Genomic DNA, 20,622 nt, shown 5'->3' on the forward strand with positions numbered 1-20,622 from the left:
GTTGCTGCCAGTAACTATTGCCAGATGACCACCTTGCTGAGGGATAGGGAAGGATGTCCAGACTTAAATCTGTGGCTCCCACCTACATCATGCACCTCGTTCAGGTTGCAGCTCTATATTTAGGTGACATCTTTCTATCTGAACACCTGACATGAAGCAGATACCATATAAGAAGACCTGATAAGTCATTTTCAAGAGCAAGAATCTTGAGGGAGAAAAAAAAAGATTTAAAAACTTTTCTCAGACAATATAAATGTGGAGAATAGTCAGACTTGTTAGTGTCACTGGTAAGCACTGGCCTTGGGCAAGGGGGAGCTGAGCAGCTTGCTTCTGCTTCTCTCTTATATAAACTTTGTAGATGGATGTCTGCAAGCTTGGTATGAGAGGCTACCGAAGGAGGGAGTCTTGCAGTGGAAGGATGGCCCTGTTTTGGCAGCAGAATAGAATCCTGAAGGCCACGGTGCCTGGAGTGAAACCTTTTCCTTGATTATTTGTAAAATGAATATTAAAGTTAATACCCCTGGATATGATAATGAGTTTAATGAAGCACATGTTAAACATATATGACTGTAGTACTCAACTCTCCACCCAAATCATGCTAAATGTCACCCTAGGGTGGGGAACAGATAAGGTTAGGATATAAAGGAAAGAGAGTTAGTGTTAGCATTAGTTAGATAAAGTGAGAGAAAAGTTAGAAAAGAGTGTGGGAGAAAGAAGATATTGGAGGCCTAGAAGAGGCAGTCGACGGGCTGTGTTTCTTCTCCTTCACCAAGACAGGGACACCTTCTTGGTAAGCTCTGCACCTTCACCTATTGGTGAGGAGTACCCGGGATAGCATTTTGCCAGCGTTACTATCATATGTTAGCACTATTGCAGTAAGCGTATTTATCAACGGCAATTCTGAATCTGTCACCTTATTAAATACTTTCAACTTTGCAAAAAAATTTAAACTTTTTTTTGCGGACAACATAAGTTAAAAATATTATGTAGGTGTGCAGGTTTCATTTTGCTTCCTCGGGGCTGTGTTGTATTTCCAGCATATGTCCGGGAAGTTAAAGTCCTCCATGAGAACAAGTGCTGGTGATTGCGCGATTTCTGCCAGCTGCTTGTAGAATGTGTCATCTATCTCTTCATCCTGCTTTGGCAGTCTATAACAGACCCCCACCAGGATGTCTGCCTTGTTGGCCATCTCCCTGATTCTTATCACCTGTGGTAAAACCACCACAGTCCTTTTTGGTGCCCAACATGGAGCTTGAATGGTAGAGATAACAGTAGATTTGATTTAAAAGCTTACAATTAACATACTTAGTTGCTAGTCAACATATTGTCTGGTTTGCTGTTAATATTTTTCTATGTGATCCTGTTTTATGCGATCCGTGCCATGTTCTCCCTTCTACTCTATATCAGGTTGGGGAGTTTGTTAAAGGCTTTGTTTTTTTTTCAGCTTCCTGTGCTATAAAGCAGTGTCCTTGAGCCTAATTTAGTATTCAGGCCCTGCATTGCTATCATTTCTGTCCTTTGGAAATGCTCTCCTCAAGAATATTAAGAACTACGCTCTTCTTTTCCTCCTCTGCAAGTCAGTTTGTGGACAATATCAGGAATCGTTCTTCCTCCTTCTTTTCCTGTGGGCTAATTACAGCAGCTTTTCCAAGGTTTTATATGTCCACAGTCATTAATACCCTGACAAAACATTTTTTCTTTAGCCTTTCAGTGACAAAGCAATTGTTGTTTTTAATACCATATAAATAAAACTTCTGACATAAAATTTCAGTCTCCCCAGCTGTCCCAAAGCACAACCCTTACGTAAAGCAGGAAGAGTACAAGAAAAGAAGCAGGCAATAGGTTTTAAATAATTTTACCCTGGAATGAAATAACCCACAGCACAAACAACATGTTTGGGTGTCTGTGATGCTACTTTAAGATAGGCGTGAAAACATGTGCATTTGTAATATCATTTCCAATATGGAAAAATAATGCAGATATAAAAGTGAAGTGCTAGGATATGGACTGAGCTAAAAAAAAGAATAATAATAATAAAAAAAAGCTATTTAACTACAAAGAAAAACTGAAGAGTTTTTAATACTGAAATCAAGTCACTTAATTAAATATGTTTGCATTGTTACTTTTAGACACAGGCCAGCTACTTGCCAAGGTGGTCAACTCTGGGTGGGCGCATTCCGCAGCTGAGTGTCAGATCGCAGCATATGGGGGGGGGGGGGGCGGTGGTTCCCTGAGCCAAGGAAGCCCCAAGGGAGCCCAGAGACCCGCCAGGGGCCGGCAGCTCGCTCGAGAGCGGCTGACTTAGCGTGGACAGGGCCAGCAGTAACAGCGGCCACCCCCTACTGCCCCATAAGCAGCCCCTAGGGAGCACGAGTGACCCGGAGTGCGGCAAACAGAGCATGGTGCGGCAGTTTACGCAGGTAGGGGGCGCAGGGAGGAGCGCCCCATGGGGGAGGACCGTTCCACGGGCCGAGTGGAAGGCACCAATTACGCCAAGGACACCTTAACATCACACCCAGATCTTCACAGGCCAACGGCATGCACCTTTCCTGATCCTTACGGCAGAATGGTGGGCACTTGTCTCAGGGCAAAGGCAGCGGCACTGGCTGTATGTGGTCTGCACCGTCTACCCCAGCAGTGGTTGATGCCTCCACTCAGACAGAGCTGCCAAGGGGTGAGGCTACAGTGAAGACCTCTAACTGCTGGAAGTGCCTAGATCTTTCCCCTGGGGTAGGGACAGGTGGCAGACCTGCCTGCAAAAGGTGTGCCCAGCTGGAGGACTTCCTGCAGTAGGTGGCTGAGCTGCAGGAGGCAGTGAGAAGGCTGCGTAGGATCAGAGAGGCTGGGGTGGAGTTAGAAAGCTGGATCCTAGGACAGTCTGCAGGGACCCACAGACAGACAGCCCAAAACTCCCTCACTGACACTCACAGAAGGGAGGGGACCAATAACACTGGAGGATGGAAGCTGGCAAAGAGCAAGGTCCAGCAGGAGGGAGAGTCTTTCCTCAAAGCCTGAGGTGCCCTTACAGAACCACTTCACCCCTCTGCAGACTGAAAAGGAAAGACCCATTGCAGGGAGGGTGAAGCTAACTGAGTAAGACAGCCCGGTCTGCTTCCTGCATAATAACAACTAGTCCAACTAAGAAAAGGCGACAGGTGATAGTAGTAGGAGACTCTCTGCTGAGAGGTACAGAGGCACCCATCTGCCGACTCGATCTGCTCTGGAGGGAAGTCGGCTGTTTACCAGGGGCTTGTATCAGGGATGTTACCAAGAGACTGCCAAGCCTCATACAGCCTAAGGACTGTTATCCACTGCTACTGTTTCATGTGGGCACCAATGATGCAGCCAGGGGAAGTCTGAGGAGTGTTCAGAGGGATTACAGAGCCCTGGGAGCAGCAGTAAAGGACTTGGGAACGCAGGTAGTTTTTTCATCAGTCCTTCCGGTCAAAGGGAAGGGGTTTGAAAAGGCCAGTCGAGTCTGGCAAATCAACAGATGTTGGCAGGACTGGTGCCACAGACAGGGGTTTGGCTACTTAGACCATGGGACTTGCTTTGAGAAACCTGGTCTGCTGGGAGCTGATGGAGTCCACCTGTTAGAGAAGGGGAAGAACGTCTTCGGTCATAGGCTTGCCAAGCTGGTGAAGAGGGCTTTAAACTAGAGTTGCTGGGGGAGGGGAACCTCAGTCCATCCCGCTCCTCCTAGTTTGATGCCGGTGTCAGCAACAGATGCCCAGAGCCTGGAGAAGGGTCATGGAACAGCAGGAGAGCACCTGAAGAGCAGCACAAAGGAAGTCCAGCCATTCCAGCCAGTAAGTCAGTTTCATCAGAGGCCCAACTCAAATGTCTATATGCTAACGCATGTAGCATGGGGAATAAACAAGAGGAGTTAGAGATGTACGCATACCTGCAGGGCTATGACCTCATTGGCATTACAGAGATGTGGTGGGATGACTCCTATGACTGGAGTGTTAGGATGGAAGGATACAGGCTCTTTAGGAAGGACAGGCAGGGGAGGTGAGGAGAGGGGCATTGCCCTCTACGTCAATAAACAGCTGGAGTGCATGGAGCTCTGCCTGGGGATGGAGGAGGAGCTGACAGAGGGCTTATGGGTCAAGATTAAAGGGAGGGCAGGGACAGGGGACATTATAGTGGGAGTGTGCTACAGGCCACCTGATCAAGAAGACCAAGCAGATGAGGCCCTCTATAGACAGATAGAAGCAGCCTCACATTCACAAGCCCTGGACCTCATGGGGGATTTCAACCACCCCAGTATCTTTTGGAGGAACAGCACAGCAGGGCATAGGCAATCCAGGAGGTTCCTGGAATGCATTGATGACAACTCCCTTCTCCAGGTGACAGAGGAGCCAACGACGAGAAATGCTATGCTGGATTTCATTCTCACCAACAAGGAGGGGCTGGTGGGGAATGTGAAGCTCAAGGGCAGCCTTGGCTGCAAGTGATCATGAAATGGTGCAGTTTGGGATTCAGAGGGCAGTGAGGAGGGAGCATACAAAGCTCACAACCCTGGACTTTGGGAAAGGAGACTTTGGCCTTGGTAGAGTACCATTGGACAAAGCCCTGGAAGGAAGAGGGGCCCAAAAAAGCTGGTTAATATTCAAGGATCACCTCCTCCAAGCTCAGGAGTGATGCATCCCAACAAAGAGAAAGTCAGGCAAAAACACCAGGAGGCCTGCATGGATGAACAAGGAGCTCCTGACCAAACTTAAACAGAAAAAGAAGGCCTACAGAGAGTGGAAGCAAGGACAGATAGCCTGGGAGGGATACAGAGACATTGTCCGAGCAGCCAGGGATCAGGTTAGGAAAGCCAAAGCCCTTTTAGAATTATATTTGGCCAGGGACATCAAGGGCAATAAGAAAGGGTTCTATAGGTACATCGATGATAAGACTAAGGAAACTGTGGGCCCTCTCTGAAAGGATACAGAAGACCTGGTCACCTGGGATATGGAGAAGACTGAGGTACTGAATGACTTTTTTGCTTCACTCTTCACCGACAAGACCTCCAGCCACATGGCCCGGGGCCCCAGAAGGCAAAGGCAGGGACTGGGAGAATGAAGAACCGCCCACTGTAGGAGAAGATCAGGTTCGAGTCTGTCTAAGGAACCTGAAGGTGCGCAAGTCCATGGGACTTGATGAGATGCATCCATGGGTCCTGAGGGAACTGGCGGATGTAGTTGCTAAGCCACTATCCATCATATTTGAGAAGTCGTGGCAGTCCAGTGAAGTTCCCACTGACTGGAAGAGGGGAAACATAACCCCCATTTTCAAAAAGGGAAAAAAGGAAGACCCGGGGAACTACAAGCCAGTCAGTCTCACCTCTGTGCCTGGCAAGATCATGGAGCAGATCCTCCTGGAAATTATGTTAAGGCACATGGAAAATAAGGAGGTGAATGGTGACAGCCAACATGGCTTCACTAAGGGCAGATCGTGCCTGACAAATCTGGTGGCCTTCTACGATGGGGTTACAGCACTGGTGGATAGGGAACAGCAAGTGACATCATCTAACTGGACTTGTGCAAAGCACAAACACAGGCTGGGCAGAGAATGGACTGAGCAGCCCTGATGAAAAGGACCTGGGGGGGGTGTTGGTGGATGAGAATCTCAACATGAGCCGGCAATGTGCGCTTGCAGCCCAGAAAGCCAACTGTATCCTGGGCTGCATCAAAAGAAGCATGGCCGGCAGGTTGAGAGAGGTGATTCTCCCCCTCTGTTCTGCTCTCATGAGACCCCACCTAGAGTACTGTGTTCAGCTTTCGGGTCCCCAGCACAAGAAGGATACACAAGTATTAGAATGAGTCCAGAGGAGGGCCACAAAGATGATCAAGGGGCTGGAGTACCTCTTCTACAAAGACAGGGTGAGGGAGTTGGGGTTGTTCAGCCTGGAGGAGAGAAGGTGCCGGGGAGACCTTATAACAACCTTCCAATACCTAAAGGAGGCCTACAGGAAAGCTGAGGAGGGAACTCTTTGTCAGGGAGTGTAGTGATAGGACAAGGAGTAATGGCTTTAAACTAAAGGAGAGTAGATTTAGATTAGATGTAAGGAAGAAATTCTTTACTCTGAGGGTGGTGAGGCACTGGAACAGGTTGCCCAGAGAAGCTATGAATGCCCCATCCCTGGAAGTGTTTAAGGCCAGGTCGGATGGGGCTTTGAGTAACCTGTTCTAGTGGGAGGTGTCCCTGCCCATGGCAGGGAGTTTGGAACTAGATGATCTTTAAGGTCCCTTCCAACCAAAACCACTCTATGGTAACAACAAGACAGGGGAAGAGACAATAGCATATATGTATGTTTGTCTCTAACTGTGTGTATGCATGTGTGTCTTCCTCTGTGTGTGTGTATATGTATGCATCGGAGTGTCTCCTTCTGTGGGTGTGTGTGCATATGTCTTCCTGTGTGTGAGCATGCATCAGTGTCTACCAATGTGCAAGTGTGTGCAAGCATAAGTATCTCCCTCTGTGTGCATGTTAACATCTCCCTCTGTGTCCACGTGCATACACGCATGGGCATCTCCCTGTATGTCTATGTGTGTGCCTCTGTGCTGGGTCTGTCTGGGATGGAGTCACCTTTCCCTGCCCACACAGTGTTGTGCTCTGCACTCATAGCTGGAACAGCACTGGTATCACTCCAGTGTTGTGTCTAGTGCTGCATAGTACTGGCAACGCATCAGGACTCCCTCCAAGCCCCCAAGAGCCAGCAGGCTGGGGGTGGGCAAGTGATGGGGAGGGGACATCAACAGGGCAGCTGACCTAAACCAACCAAAGGGATATTCCATAACACATGATGTCACACTCAGCAATAAAAGGGGGGCTCTCGTGGGGGAGGGGGCTGTCCTCCCGAACAACCGTTACGCGTTTTGAGGCCCTGCTTCCCAGGATGTGGCCGAACATCGCTTATTGATGGGAAGTAGAGAATAACTTTTTTTTTTCTCTTTCTCTCTTTGCTTCCGTACGGCCTTGTTCTTTTTTGCTTTTTTTTTTTTTTTTTTTTTCCCCATTCACTTTCACTTTCCCTTTAATTAAATCATTCTGATCTCAAACCTCGAGCTTTTTGTGTCGTATTTTCTCCCCCTTCCTCTTTGAGGAGTGGGGAGTGAGAGAGCAGCCGTGGTGGAACTCAGCTGCCCACCTGAGTAAAACCACCACAGCCTCCCTCTGTGTGCACACATCTCCGTCTCCCTTTCTGTATGCATCTCCTTCTGCATGCATGCTGCGTGTGTACACAGCTTCCCCTCTGAGTGTGTGCATCTCCCTCTGTGGTCATGTGCATCAGCGTCCTCTGTGTGTGCATGGAGAGGGAGTTTCCCTCCACGTCTGTATGAATCTCTGTGTGCATACATCTGTCCCTCAGTGTGTATGTGTGAGCATCTCCATCTGTGTCTGTGCATGTGTCCCTCTGTGGGAGTGCATGAGAGTTTCTCCCTTCTCTGTATGTGCATGAGTGTCTCCCTCTGTGTCACCCTCTGTGTGCATGCATACACAAATGCCTCCTTCTGCATATGTGAGTACATGTTTCTCCCTTTGTATGTCCATGAGTGTTCTCCTCTCCCATTGCATGTGCATTTGTTCAGTGAATATGGAGAGAGAGCAGTAGACGTCATCTACCTCGATTTCAGCAAGGCGTTTGACATGGTCTCCCACCCCGTCCTTGCTGGCAAATTGGCAAGATATGGACTGGATAGATGGACCACAAGAAGGGTAGAAAAATGCTGTGCTGGTCCTGGCTAAGCTAATCTAAAAGCCTGCTTTTAACAGAAGGTTGGACCAGATGATCTCCACAGGTCCCTTCCAACCTAGACATTTTATGAGAGGGAGACGCACATGCACATATGTGTGCAGAGGGAAATAATCATGCATACATGCTCACTTGCTACTAACATAGCTATAGAAGCATTTCTTGCTATTCTTGACATCTCTTGCCATTTTGAGCTCCAGCTGAGCTTTTGTCTTCCTAACTGCATCTCTGCATGTCCAAGCAGTATTTCTATATTCTTCTTTGGAAGTCTGTCCCCTTTTCCATCTCTCGCATGCTTCTTTCTTGCATTTGAGCTCTCTCTCAGTAGCTCACTGTTTAACAAGACCGGTTTCTTGTTACATCTACTCCTTTTCCTGCTTGGGAGAATAGACTGCTCTTGTGTTTTGAGGAGGCTGTGTCTGAAAATCTCCCAGGATTCCTGAGCTCCTTTGGTCTCTATCACAAGAGTGACTCAGGACTGAGGAGGAAACAGGACCCAAGGGTAGATTTACAAAGTTTTACTAAAGGTTAGTCATGATCATGAGACCCCTCCCCTGCTCCACTGGGGAAATGAGAGGGAAAGAGATGCCATGCCATGCCACACCACGCCCCCCTGCCGTTAAAATTTGCAGCAGCTTATATGCAATCTGCAACAAAACTCTATGCAAATGTATGCAATCATATTGTTACAGCAATTCTAACTCTGCCAAACATCTTCTCTCATTTACATGCAAAGCAGGGCTTCTGGCATGGGACAGGTGCAGGTCTTAGGTTGGCTCCAGTCCTTTGTTTATGCCTCCCTAAGACCTTGCTCTTTTCCAAAGTTCAAGTTTTCTCTGAACACGATTTTTGGTGTTTTTGTCACATAATCGGTTTGTTGCTCCTAGTACAGACCGCAAAAGTGCTCAGGCCAGTGCTTACAGCTTTAGGCAGAGGCAAAGCTTCTAGGGCTCAAAGGGTTATAGTAAATGGGCTACATCAGGCTGGCGGTCAGTCACCAGTGGGGTCCCCCCATTTTAGGGGGGAAGACATATAAGGAACGGCTGGGGTCACTTGATCTGTTCAACCTGGAAAAGAGGATGCTGAGGGGAGACCTCATCATGGTCTACAGCTTCCTCATGAGGGGGTGTGGAGGGGCAGGTGCCGATCTATTCTCTTTAGTGACCAGCGATAGTACCCGTGGGAATGGTGTCAAGCTGCAACAGGGGAGGTTTAGGCTGGATTTCAGGAAGAGGTTCTTCACTGAGAGGGTTGTTGTGCACTGGAACAGGCTCCCCAGGGACGTAGTCACGGCACCAAGCCTGTTGGAGTTTAAGAAGCGTTTGAACTGTGCACTTAGTCACATGGTCTGAATTTCTGTGTAGACTTGTGTGGAGCCAGGAGTTGGACTCGATGATCCTTAGGGGTCCCTTCCAACTCGGGATATTCTATGATTCTATGATTCTATATCTGGGCAGTTCTGTATGTAATAATTAATGGAACTTTGGAGAAAATTCTGCTTGCATATCACATTTTCTGTAATTTTCGGGATCCTTTTGTAATTAAGGACACTTGTTTGAAAACAGACTTTCTCAGTAGTTCATTTGCTGCTGGTGTCTGTTCTGTAAATGAAGTCCATAATTACCTTCCTGCAACATTAGGGAGAGCTGAATCCAGTAGCCCAAAAGAGGTGAGGCTGCTACAGCTCCATGTCCACGAGACCAACCAATAGCAAGGCTGAGAATGTATTCCTAGTAGGTGCACACACATACACACACACACATGTATAGAACATGTACATATACATATATATACATCACTGGCCATACAGACCAACACAGATAGAAACACTCAGTGCTCACAAAAATAGCAACAGCCTCATCCTGTTCTACTTGCTGGCTAATCAGGATGAAGGTACATTAGTGGGAAATGTATATAAACCTAAGTACAATGTGGATTCCCTCCAGGAGCTGGGTTCAGACACTCAGTCTGCCCAGTAGCTGTCCCCTGGATCCTCAGTCTCCCTAGTTGCTGGCACCTGGCCATAAGAGCCCCAGAGGCTACAGCCCAGCTCTAGTTGCTGGTGCAAATTGCCTTACAGGTGCACACACAAACAGAGCTCTCCAGCAGTTGATTGGGACTCCCCTGGTCCCTTAGGTAGCCAGCTCCCCCTGTGGCCTTGCTCTTAGAGACACACACAAAACCCCTGGCTCCCAGGCCACTTCACCTACTTGCTGGCTACTCTGGCTTTATTTTCACTAGCAATCAAACATTCACACACCCATACTTGCTCCAGTTGCTGGCGCCATAGACACACAGGTCCTCTGATCCATGGTCCCACTTCAGTTGCTGGCACTTACATCCCCATAACCATACATGCACACAGGACAGAGAGTCCTTCATCCTAAATTCCCTTTGTCTGCGTAGCTTTGTGTTACCTACACAGCCAACTCAAAAGTTCTGTAAGATCATAGGTTGGAAACTAAAGATTGAGGAGTTCAGCTTAAAAATTATTTTTAAAAAAGTCTATATTTTTTCTCATTATGCTTTTTCCTCCAACTTATTGGCTACCTTTGATGAGTTTTTAATGATCTTCAAAAGTATGTTGTCTATAAACTTTGTATTGAGCACTCTGTGGAAGATGTTGTATTTGAGGAGTTTGTGATCTTGAGCAGGCCAAGTCTGCTCTACTGGGACTTGTACTTAGGAATGCCTGTATGTTAGCATGAGTAGCTGCTGTAAGGGTATCTGATGGAATGCCCTTTTCTGGCCTGTGGCGCATGCTGATAGATGTTACGAAAGAGAGAACATTCCAACCTGTCAGAAGACATATGATTCTGTTTCTTACACAAAATAAAAGGCACCATGGTATGGGAGGAAAGCTGAACCTCTCCACGGACTGGATCTATGCAGGATGCCATGGGAAAATCCATCTGTGGTCCATCCTATGTTGCATGAAAACTGAGTTAAGAACTGTTAAAGAACTGTCTTTGAAGACCACTTGTTCACCAATGTGTTGCTTTCCCAACAAATATCAGAGTAATTGAAGTCCCCCATAATAACCAGGGCCTGCAAAACTGAGGCTTCTCTGAGTTGTCTGAAGTTGTTTTTGTGTTTATGTGTATCTCCCTGTATGCACATACATGTCTCTCATTGTGTGCATGTGCAACTCTCCGTGTTTGTGTGCACAAGTATTTCCCTGTGTGACCTGTGAGCATTTCCCTCTATGTGTATACATGCATGAGTGTCCTCCTCTGTGTGTGTGCATCTCCCTCTGTGTCTGTATATGTCTTCTGTGTATTGCTGTGTATTGTTCTCTGCTGTGCACGAGTACCCTTCTCTGTGTGTATGTACATGAGTGGCTTTGTGTGTGTGTTCACACATTGGAGGATACAGAAAAGATGAAGTCAGTTTCTTCTTGGAGGTGTGCAGCAATAGGAAGAGAGGCAATGAACACAAGTTGGAACATGGGAAATTCCAAATAAGAAAAAAAAATTAACATGAAGATGGTCAAATACTGGAACAGGTTGCCCAAAGAGGTTGTGGCATCTCCATCCTTGGAGGTGTTCAAGGCCCTGAGAAACCCAATCTAATTAATCTTGCTCTGAGCAGGAGGTTGGACTAGATGACCTCTAGAAGTCCCTTTCAACCTAAATTATTCCATGATTCTGTGAGTGTGCATTTGTCTGTACATGTAAGTACATCTCTGTGTCTATCTCTGTGGACACTGCTTGTAAAATATAGTAAGTATAGTTACCCCCAAATTTTGAAGAGGGTTTAATAATATAGTCTTGCTCTTGATATTTTACTTTTTGGCAAAAAAATTGAAAACTTGTTTTCAAGAATATGACTAACATGATTTTCAGCAACATCAAAAAAAATCAACTTCCTGATTCTACAAATAAGTGCACAACTCATTCTCTGGTAGCAAATATTTAAATGCACTAAGTAGATTTTCGCAGATCCAAAATGGTCTTTTCCCAGGGTACGGGATAGAAGAGGAATCATTTCTTCTCCCCCACTTACGCACCACCTGATTTGGTCTGTAAAATATCATAGATTTTCTTAACACTAAAATAATCACAGATCATAATACACATAATTTTATATGAGTTTGTGTCCTGGTTTCAGTTAGGATAGAGTTAATTATCCTCCTAGTAGCTGGTAGGGTGCTATGTTCTGGATTAGGATGAGAAGAGCGCTGATAACATGCTGATGTTTTAACTGTTGCAGAGCAGTGCTTACACCAAGCCAAGGACTTTTCAGCTCCTCGCTCTGTCCTGCCAGCGAGCAGGCTGGGGGTGCAGCAGGAGCTGGGAGGGGACAGACCCAGGACAGCTGACCCAAACTGGCCAAAGGGGTATTCCATCCCATCTGACGTCATGCTAAACAATATATAGGGGTGGCTGGCCGGGGTGGGGGGCCGGCTGCTTGGGGATAGGCTGGGCATCGGTCAGCGGGTGGTGAGCAATTGCATTGTGCACCACTTGTTTCGTACACATTAGTGGTAGTAGTACTATTATCATTATTATTATTATTATTATTATTATTTTTCTGTCTTAATAAACTGTCTGTATCTCAACTCAAAGGCCTCACTTTCCCGTTTCTCTCCCCCATCCCAGAGAGGGAGGGGGGAGGGTGAGTGAACGGCTGTGTGGTGTTTAGCTGCCGACCGGGTTAAACCACAATAGTTTGATATTATGACTAACAGTGAACATTCATCTACTATGAGGACCCAAACACATCGTAAAACCTAACTATTTATTTAATTTTGGTACCCACAGGAGCTAAACTCTAAACAAACGGCTCCTAGTACCATAGTGGCAAACAAGCTTTTCTGACTGCAACATCATCTCTAACAGAGACTGCTCAAAAACTGAATGCTTAGCACAGGATCTGTGTTAATGAAGACCAAAACTTTGGGACAACTCCCTCAAAGCTCCATCCCTTTTCAGATGACATACGAGAAATAAAGTGAATTCTTCTAATCCAATGGCAATATCTTGGTACACAGTTACCAGGACTGTGATGGAACTGTGCAAGTGATAAAGGTTCTATTTCTTTACTATACCTAAGGATTTCCAAGTCACAGGCAATGTAAAATCTTTTCTTTCACAGTGATACACTACATAAATTTTATTATGAGATTATCAGAAATGTGGGAGAGCTGGGAGAGGATTTGAGATCAGACTTCAACCTGAGCTGTTCAACTACACCAAGAACGTCCAATTTCTAAACAGCAGAATTGAAAGGAAGCTTTGTCAAATAAAACTTCCCTTCCTGAGATCATTTACATCTGGAGAAGATTTTATTATTGAGAGAGGGAGTTAGGAGAATCTAATCAAGTAGAGATAGAGTGCTAACGGCATTAAACTAGGATGCTACTTAGTGTCTTTGCTAACTATGGTGCTTGTGCAAATTAACTAAAGCAAGAAGCCTTGGGCCCCTTACCAAAGTCAGTCTCCTAATAAGATTGTGAACATATCTTAAGAAACCGGTAGAAACTGGTCCTGCAGATGGACAAGAGCCAAGGAGCAACTAAGTCTGCACAAAGCGGTCAACTAGCGGTGATGAGGAAGAGTCATCAACCTTCATCCCCACGACCCCCGACGACCACCACCAGAATACACTGCGCAAGCGCAGATGGGAGGAGTTTATGGAAATGACTCCTTGGAACTAATTTTAATACGAAGTGGGGACAAGTTATGAATATGTATAGGCGTATTGTGAAACTTCATGCATATGTAACTATTTACTGCATATAACCAAGGCAAGTTGCCGCGTCAGTTGTGCACGACTTTAGTGGGACTACCCCCCGTGCTGCTCAGCGCTGAATAAACATACCTACTTTACAATCTTACTGATTGTGGAGTCCGTTTTCCGCAAGTCATTATCTGCTAAGTATCATCTTTTGTGAAAAGCCTGCATAACTGGGGAAGAAAGAGAGCTATATAAGAAGTGGTCTCCAATGTGCGCACATGCACACACAAATACATGAATGTATTTCTGCAATATATAAAACAGGTCAAAAGTAAAAATTAAAATTCTTTCTAAATTTTTACATGGTATTCCTTTAAAACATTCCCAACCACAAATTCCAAAAGAAAGCAGCAAACCCTGGTGTGTATAAAATATATTTCATTTTAGATTAAGATTGCTAACAGTGTAAACATCCATACTACAGACTTCCATAAGTCATCTAAGTAACTCCCCAAGACATGAGTAGCTAAAAATATACTCTAGGAAAGGACTAAGTAGGTAGTCTATTTTTCCATGCTCTAATCCCAAAGAATGACCTCTCGTTGCTCGCTGTTTTCCCTGCACCAATACATAATTACTGACTTCATATATATAATAGCTATATTATACAGTTATTATATATAGATATATATGTATACATATATAATAGATCTTATTGTCATATCTCTGTTTATAACCACAACCCTGTGGCCAGTTCTCATTCTGCCATTCTGCCAAGGATCCCTAAAAGAACCCACCTGTCCTCCATAGTGACGGGTGACAGAGCCCAATCCTGAAACCACAGTTGTTTAAAATTTAATAATGTGGGCAATCCCAATGCAGTCTAGAAGAGAACTCCCATATTTAAAAATAAATCCACAAACTTGTGTCTTGAAAACATCATAGCTCCAAAATAGAAGTGAATTGAGTGGTCAAAAGCTGTTCCTCGGAGGGATATCTGTTGTGTAACCATTTTTAAGAGGAAATGGACCTGACATTTAAAAAGTCAGGTGTCAAATGGCCAATATACAGAAATGATTAGGAAGAAAGATAGGGTCTCTGTAAGATGATGTTTTCCCAGCATTTTGGAGCTACCAACATAAACAAGAATTTAAGAAGCCATATCAGTCTTAATAATAGTTTCAAAGGACACTGACTCTGTGGGAAAAATGTAGTCAGCCAGCCAGAGGCTGCTTTAGATTTACATATGCATGTAATTTCAGAACTGAAAGCCACTCCTGAAGGACTTCAAGTTTCCCCACAAAATAATTCTAAATAATACATATTCTAATAAATATTCTAAAATTCAAGCACTTGGTGCTTCAAGCACAAAAGCATGTCAGTTCACTTTCCAATACCAATAAAGCCAAAGGACAATAAGAACGCAAGTAGTCAGTTACTCATTAAGGAAATTAAAGAAATTTATGCTATCTACTACATTTACCAACAGATTAGCTGTATTAGAGGGCTTTCTTTACCAAAGAGATCAGAGCTAACCATAGACAATCACTGAATCTCACATAATATTTTGAAGAATCAGCTAATCAAAATAGGTGATTATCCCAGTATATTTAGCACTGGTGCAACCTCACCTTGAATATTGTGTGCACTTATGGGCTCCACAATATAAAAAGGATGTTAAGTTATTTGAAAGCATCCAGGGGAGGGCAACAAAGCTGGTAAAAGGGCTGGAAAACATGTCCTATGAGGAGAAGCTGAGGACACGGGTTGTCTAGTCTGGAGAAAAGAAGGCTCAGAGGCGACCTCATTGCTCTCTACAACTTCCTGAACAGGGGAAGTGGAGAGGGAGGTGCCAGTCTCTTCACCCTGGTGATGATCTCTGAAGGTCCCTTCCAACTGAACTATTCTATAAACAGAGTAACTACAATCAGTTACACAACTCTGGTATCATTCAGAACGCAACAGAAGTTTATATCATAGTACAGACATTTAAATGCACATTAAAATAAATTCTATTGTCAAATTAAAAAAAACACAACAAAACAAATACAAACAACAGGAAATATGAAGACAGCACAGATACTATAGTAGCAACGATTATACAAGAACAAATGTGCCCTATCAAATTTAATTACAGCATCTCTTCTCTAACAGCATAATTTATAATGCCATATCTGATGCTAAGAAAAAAAAAAAAGGTATATCTGAAAGGTCTCAAATAATGGAATAATTTTAAATGCTTCTATCCTAACACCCAGCTCAGGCTCTGTGGCAGGATCCATGCACCCCTTTGAGTGACCTGGAGCAAGACAGTTCAGAAACTTTCTCCAGCAGTACAGTCCACTCAACGATTCCAACACCAGAAATACGAGGAGAAAATACAGAAAAGGAAATGGCTCCTCAACACTCCTGGAGACTCCAGAGACCCTCGGTCTTGGTAATCCTCTTTCTCTTTTCCCCGACATACTCCAAAGCTTCAGCTGTTTGCTAGGAGGTACAAAACTTGAACAAGATCCCCAACAAGTTTACTTGTTTTGGTATGACCCGTGCAGTTTTTACTCGGTCCCTTTTCTGGGGGCCTCAAAATCTCCCCCATGTGCGCTGCTGCTCCCATGTCACCCCCGGGGACTCAGCACCCTCGGGGCCGTGGGGCAACCACTCAATAAGGTCACAAGCACTGAGGGCAGAGACACCCCAAAGGAGATGGAGAGCAATATCACGACTCTGGTCTCTCCCCCCTTCCCTGCATGTTTTACCGCCTGGTGTCCAGACACCCGTCGTGTCTCCCATGGGGACACATACCCGGCGGGACGGGCACAACTCCACTGAAGTGTTGCGGAGGGTGTCAACTTCTGGGACCTTTGGGGGAGAAGATGAACAAAGGGGTAGTCCTTGGGAGAGGGGGTGGAGAGAAAATATCCCTCTCCGCCCCAAAATACTTCCCCGCCTCATACGTACCACTTACCTGACACAGGGGCTCTGTTGCCCGGGGCAGCGATGTGGCCGCCTCTACCCTGGCTCTGAGTTCCTTGCTCCGGGAGGCTCGGCCTGTGTAGGAGTGGCGGCGGCTGCTGGCAGAGGGTGGGGGGAGGAGGCTGTTGTAAATGAGCGGCGCCCCCGTTCATGTTGAAGCTGAGGAAGCTGGAGTGGATCGGGGGAGACTACAGGAGAAGAAAGGGAGCTTGGGGGGGGGCGACGGCTGCGGCAGCGATGGGGGAGGGGGAGAAGGAAAAGAAGGCGGCAGGCGACAGCGCAGGAGGAGGGAGAGGAGATACGGCGGAAGGAGCCACCAGTATTCTGGTGAGCCCGACTCCTCTATCCGCCTCTCCCACCTGGCGAAGGGGACCCGATCGATCTTCAATGCCGTCCTCCCCGGACTTTGCGGATTCCCGATCGTGGTTCTGCAAGCAGGCGGAAGGAAAGAGGCGGGAGTCGGCCTGCACCGCGGAAGATTCTGAGTTGGTGGCGATCGGCATCACTTCCCCCTTCCCGCCCGCCCCCAATCATTTGGCGGCAGCCGGGGTCCCTGCCGCCCGGACAGCGCACGAGAGGTGGCAAGCACGGCAACAAACTCCCTTTTGGTCTCCCCTTCCCTGCGAAAGAGCAGCAGTGGGACAAGGGGGCTGCCACCATTCGTTGTCCAAGCAAGGTGTCCCCCTCGTAAGAGGTGGCAAGGTCTACTTTATCAGTCTTGGCCCTGACTGGAAGGGGGGGGACGATTCCTAGCGGGTGCCTGTTCATGTATTAGGTCTGTCTTTGTGCATGTGCACGCCTTCCCCTCTCCCTGTATAGGGCAGGGGCAAGTCCTCTATCCCCTAATGTGAGAAATAAAGTTGTGTTTTTGCAGTGGAAAATTCCACTAACCTTGCCTATTCAAAAGTGATGGTGCAGGCATAACAGTGGGGAGTGTTATAAATGACTGAGTCCCAAATAGGATTACAATCAGAGTTTACAATTTATTAAACGAATAGAGGCAAGCAAACAGCGCTGGGTGCGCCGGGAGTCTCTGCTCCACCGGGACGCACACCCGTTACGTAAGGCATCTACTTTTTTATACTCCTAGGCTAATACATATTTATTACTACTTCTAGAAGAGGCAGGGTTATTATAATTGGTTTCCCAAATCCGATGTCGCCTGCTTATCAGTCTCTGTTACTTTCTCAGGGGCCGTTCGAACAGGGAGACAGGGAGGCTCATATTTTCCTCCTTATCTCGTGGTCCAGGGAGACAGGGAGACAGGAAGGCTCTTATTCTTCCTCCTTATCTAGTGGTCTCTTGGCCGGCTATCAGAAGTTACTGCACATCCGTGCAAAGTCAGCAGTTTTTCTCCGAAGAAATCCCTTTGTTCTTTTCTCGCCTAAACCCAGGCCTCAATGTTAACCCTTCAAAACCCCTTAGTGGCACGAATTGCTGGACCATTTCTTACAATTCCTCCCTTTTTTTTTTTTTAATCATCAATTCGTGTCTCTCCTTCAACCTTTGTCAGTAACAATTGGATTTCATCAGTCAGTTCTCGGGGTGTCCACTTCTTAAGCATCATTATCGACACGTCACCTTTTCTCTCCACTGAAGTCATCACAAATTGGGTGCTATTTATTACTCGCCGTATCAACAACGTAAAGCAAGGTATCATACAAGGTATAAACAATAATGTCATTACACCACATAAAAATAAAAACAGCATCCTTTTAACCCATGGTTCACCAGGCAACCATGAAAAGAAATCCCAATCCATACCCTTCCAAGTTTGTACTGGGACGTGGGCTAACTTTCTAATTTCCTTTGTTATCTGCTTGACCACTTTTCCATTATCATCAATCTGTAGACAACAATTAGAATCGTTCAGTTTTCCACATACTCCCCCTTCTTCTGCTAGTAAATAGTCTAAGACCATTCTATGTTGGAATATGGCATTTCTCATTTGAGTGGATTGGTCAGCCAAAAGATCCAAGGCTGTCGCTGTTTGATTTGTTACAACTTCGAGGATAGCTTGCAACCTAATTATTCGGTTCAAATTATAAATAGGTTCTCGGGCTCCTGATATCAACTCATTTGGGTTCCAGGTGGCTGGCCCATAATGCTGTATGATTCTTTCAGGAGGCCATTCATCCTTTCCCCATTTTTGGGCACTACCCCCGGATAAGGAAGTATCAATAGATCGTTTTACTCTGTTCAGGTCATCATATAATCTTATTCCTAAATGATTTCCTTGTGTTTGTGACAATAAAAAGAACAAGGGTCTTATGTACCCCCCATAGCATATTCCCGACCAGTTTCCAGGTAGCCTCTTGTAAGCATGTTTGCCACACACCCAATAATGTCCCTTTAGGGCCCACGTCCCGTTTGGAAAATGACCATCCCATCCATCTTTACCCTTTGGGGCGTGATAATACAGAGTGTCCTTGTTACCGAGTGGTCCTGTTACAATGTCTGCCCCGTTTGTACTCGTATATGCACGCTTCCAAGCTCCCACGTTGGGTTTCCACTTACAGTCACAATTCAGTTCTCTTTGGCGACCTGTCATATTATAAGCCTTTTTCGCCGTCCAATCTTGAGAGTGTGGGAAGCGCCTTCAATCATGGGGTTGGGCCCGCTTTCAGAGCTTGTGTTACCATTCAGCCCTTCAGGGTGATCCAGCTCCTGGAAAAACTTTCAAGGGGTACATCCTTCGAATATTCACGGCTGGCGTATGTTCGATTATTTCCACACAATTGTGTTCCAATGGTCCTTCTTCTGGAACAGTTCCTAGAAATACTGCTGGATATAACAGGTTAGTCGTTTTCAAGGTTATGTCATCTTGTTCAGTTAGTATTGCCTGATATTTCATCATCCGGCTGGGTGATAACCAGTGCCCCCCCTCTTTGTTCCAAAACGGTTGTTACCATATGTGGTCCAAAAAACTTCAATACGTTTTCCCATTTGAAGGCAAATAATTTTCTACTATCTTTATCAAGAGGTATGCAAAAGAAGGCATCCTTTAAATCTATCACGGTAAACCATTTATATTTCTCTTTCACAGATGTTAACAATGTGTAAGGATTAGCTACTACCGGGTGAATATCCTTTGTTATTTCATTTACTGCTCTAAGATCTTGTACAGATCTATACTCGCCATTTGGCTTCTTTACTGGAAAAATTGGAGTATTGTATTCCGATTTACATTCTTCCAGAATCTGATATTTGAGAAATTTGTCAATAATTTTCACTATTCCCGTGCCTAGCTTCTATCTTAAGTGGATATTGTTTGATTCAAACAGGTTTGGCTCCTTCCTTTAATTCCACCTTTACCAGTTGTGCCAGTTTCGACTTCCCTGGTACATCTGTTTCCCGTACTGTTGCTATAACTGCATTTTCTACTTCTCTTGGAATATTAACAAAGGGTTTATCTTTGATCATTAGGATTTGGCCTACTTTGGACTCAGGTACCTTCATTATTAATTCTCCATCCTCAAAGGTTATTGTTGCATCTAATTTGGCTAATAGATCCCGTCCCAAGAGTGGCATCGGGCATTCTGGTACATACTAAAATTTATGGGTTAGTTCCTCACCCCCAAAACGCAAATCAAGGGGTCGTAAGAATGACCATTCTTCCTCTTTCCCTGTGGCTCCAATTATTGTAGTTGTCTTAGTTCCTAATCGTCCTTTTAAACTATTTAACACTGAATATGTTGCTCCTATTACATTTACAGCCTAATTAACACAGAGAAAGAAGCTCCCATAACCAACAAAAAATTCAAGCCTGTCTTCGTTTCCTAGCTTTATTTCAACTAGTGGACCTGCTAGGGTAGATGCCCCAGGTCCCCATCATTCCTGACTGTTGTTTGTCCTGCAGCCTAAGACAATTTCTTTCTGATATCAGGGGCTGATTGCCCTGGAAAGAGGTTAGCCAGTTGCCTCTGTTTGTTTGTTTGTTTGTTTGTTTTTAAGCCAGGTCCATTTTTTTTTTTCTCATTGCATTTCAAAGTTGGTCCAAAAATTCAAAAATTCCATAGGGGTTTCTTTTGGACCTTGTTGGAACAGATTCTCGTTTCCCATTTTAACCAGATTTTGGTATTTACATAATTTCCGGGGTGATTAGGGTCTCAGTGAGGGGGTCGGTCAGGGGAATGCAATCGTTGACAGTTCCCTGAGCGGTCCCATTGGCAATCTGAGCTCACACAGGAACTCAGGTTGTTTCAAGAGTTAGCTGCTTTTCT

At 45.4% G+C, this 20,622-nt stretch overlaps 1 protein-coding gene across 1 annotated transcript in view; it reads right to left on the reverse strand.

Annotated features, from left to right (window-relative positions):
* Positions 1 to 16,933, reverse strand: part of LOC310888955 (uncharacterized protein) — a gene marked incomplete at its 3' end in the record, with an annotated part of 160,226 nt that extends 143,293 nt beyond the window's left edge. The window contains exons 1-2 of the mRNA XM_083852625.1: positions 16,759 to 16,933; positions 16,392 to 16,587 (exon numbers count right to left, since the gene is read on the reverse strand). Coding sequence (XP_083708751.1) covers positions 16,392 to 16,587; positions 16,759 to 16,902 — 340 coding nt within the window. The 5' untranslated portion in view covers positions 16,903 to 16,933. The remainder of the gene's footprint in view (positions 1 to 16,391; positions 16,588 to 16,758) is intronic.
* Between the last annotated feature and the right edge of the window lie 3,689 nt (positions 16,934 to 20,622).

Source organism: Anser anser (genome assembly GCF_964211835.1).
Source record: "Anser anser genome assembly, contig: SUPER_W_unloc_8, whole genome shotgun sequence".
Taxonomy (NCBI): domain Eukaryota; kingdom Metazoa; phylum Chordata; class Aves; order Anseriformes; family Anatidae; genus Anser; species Anser anser.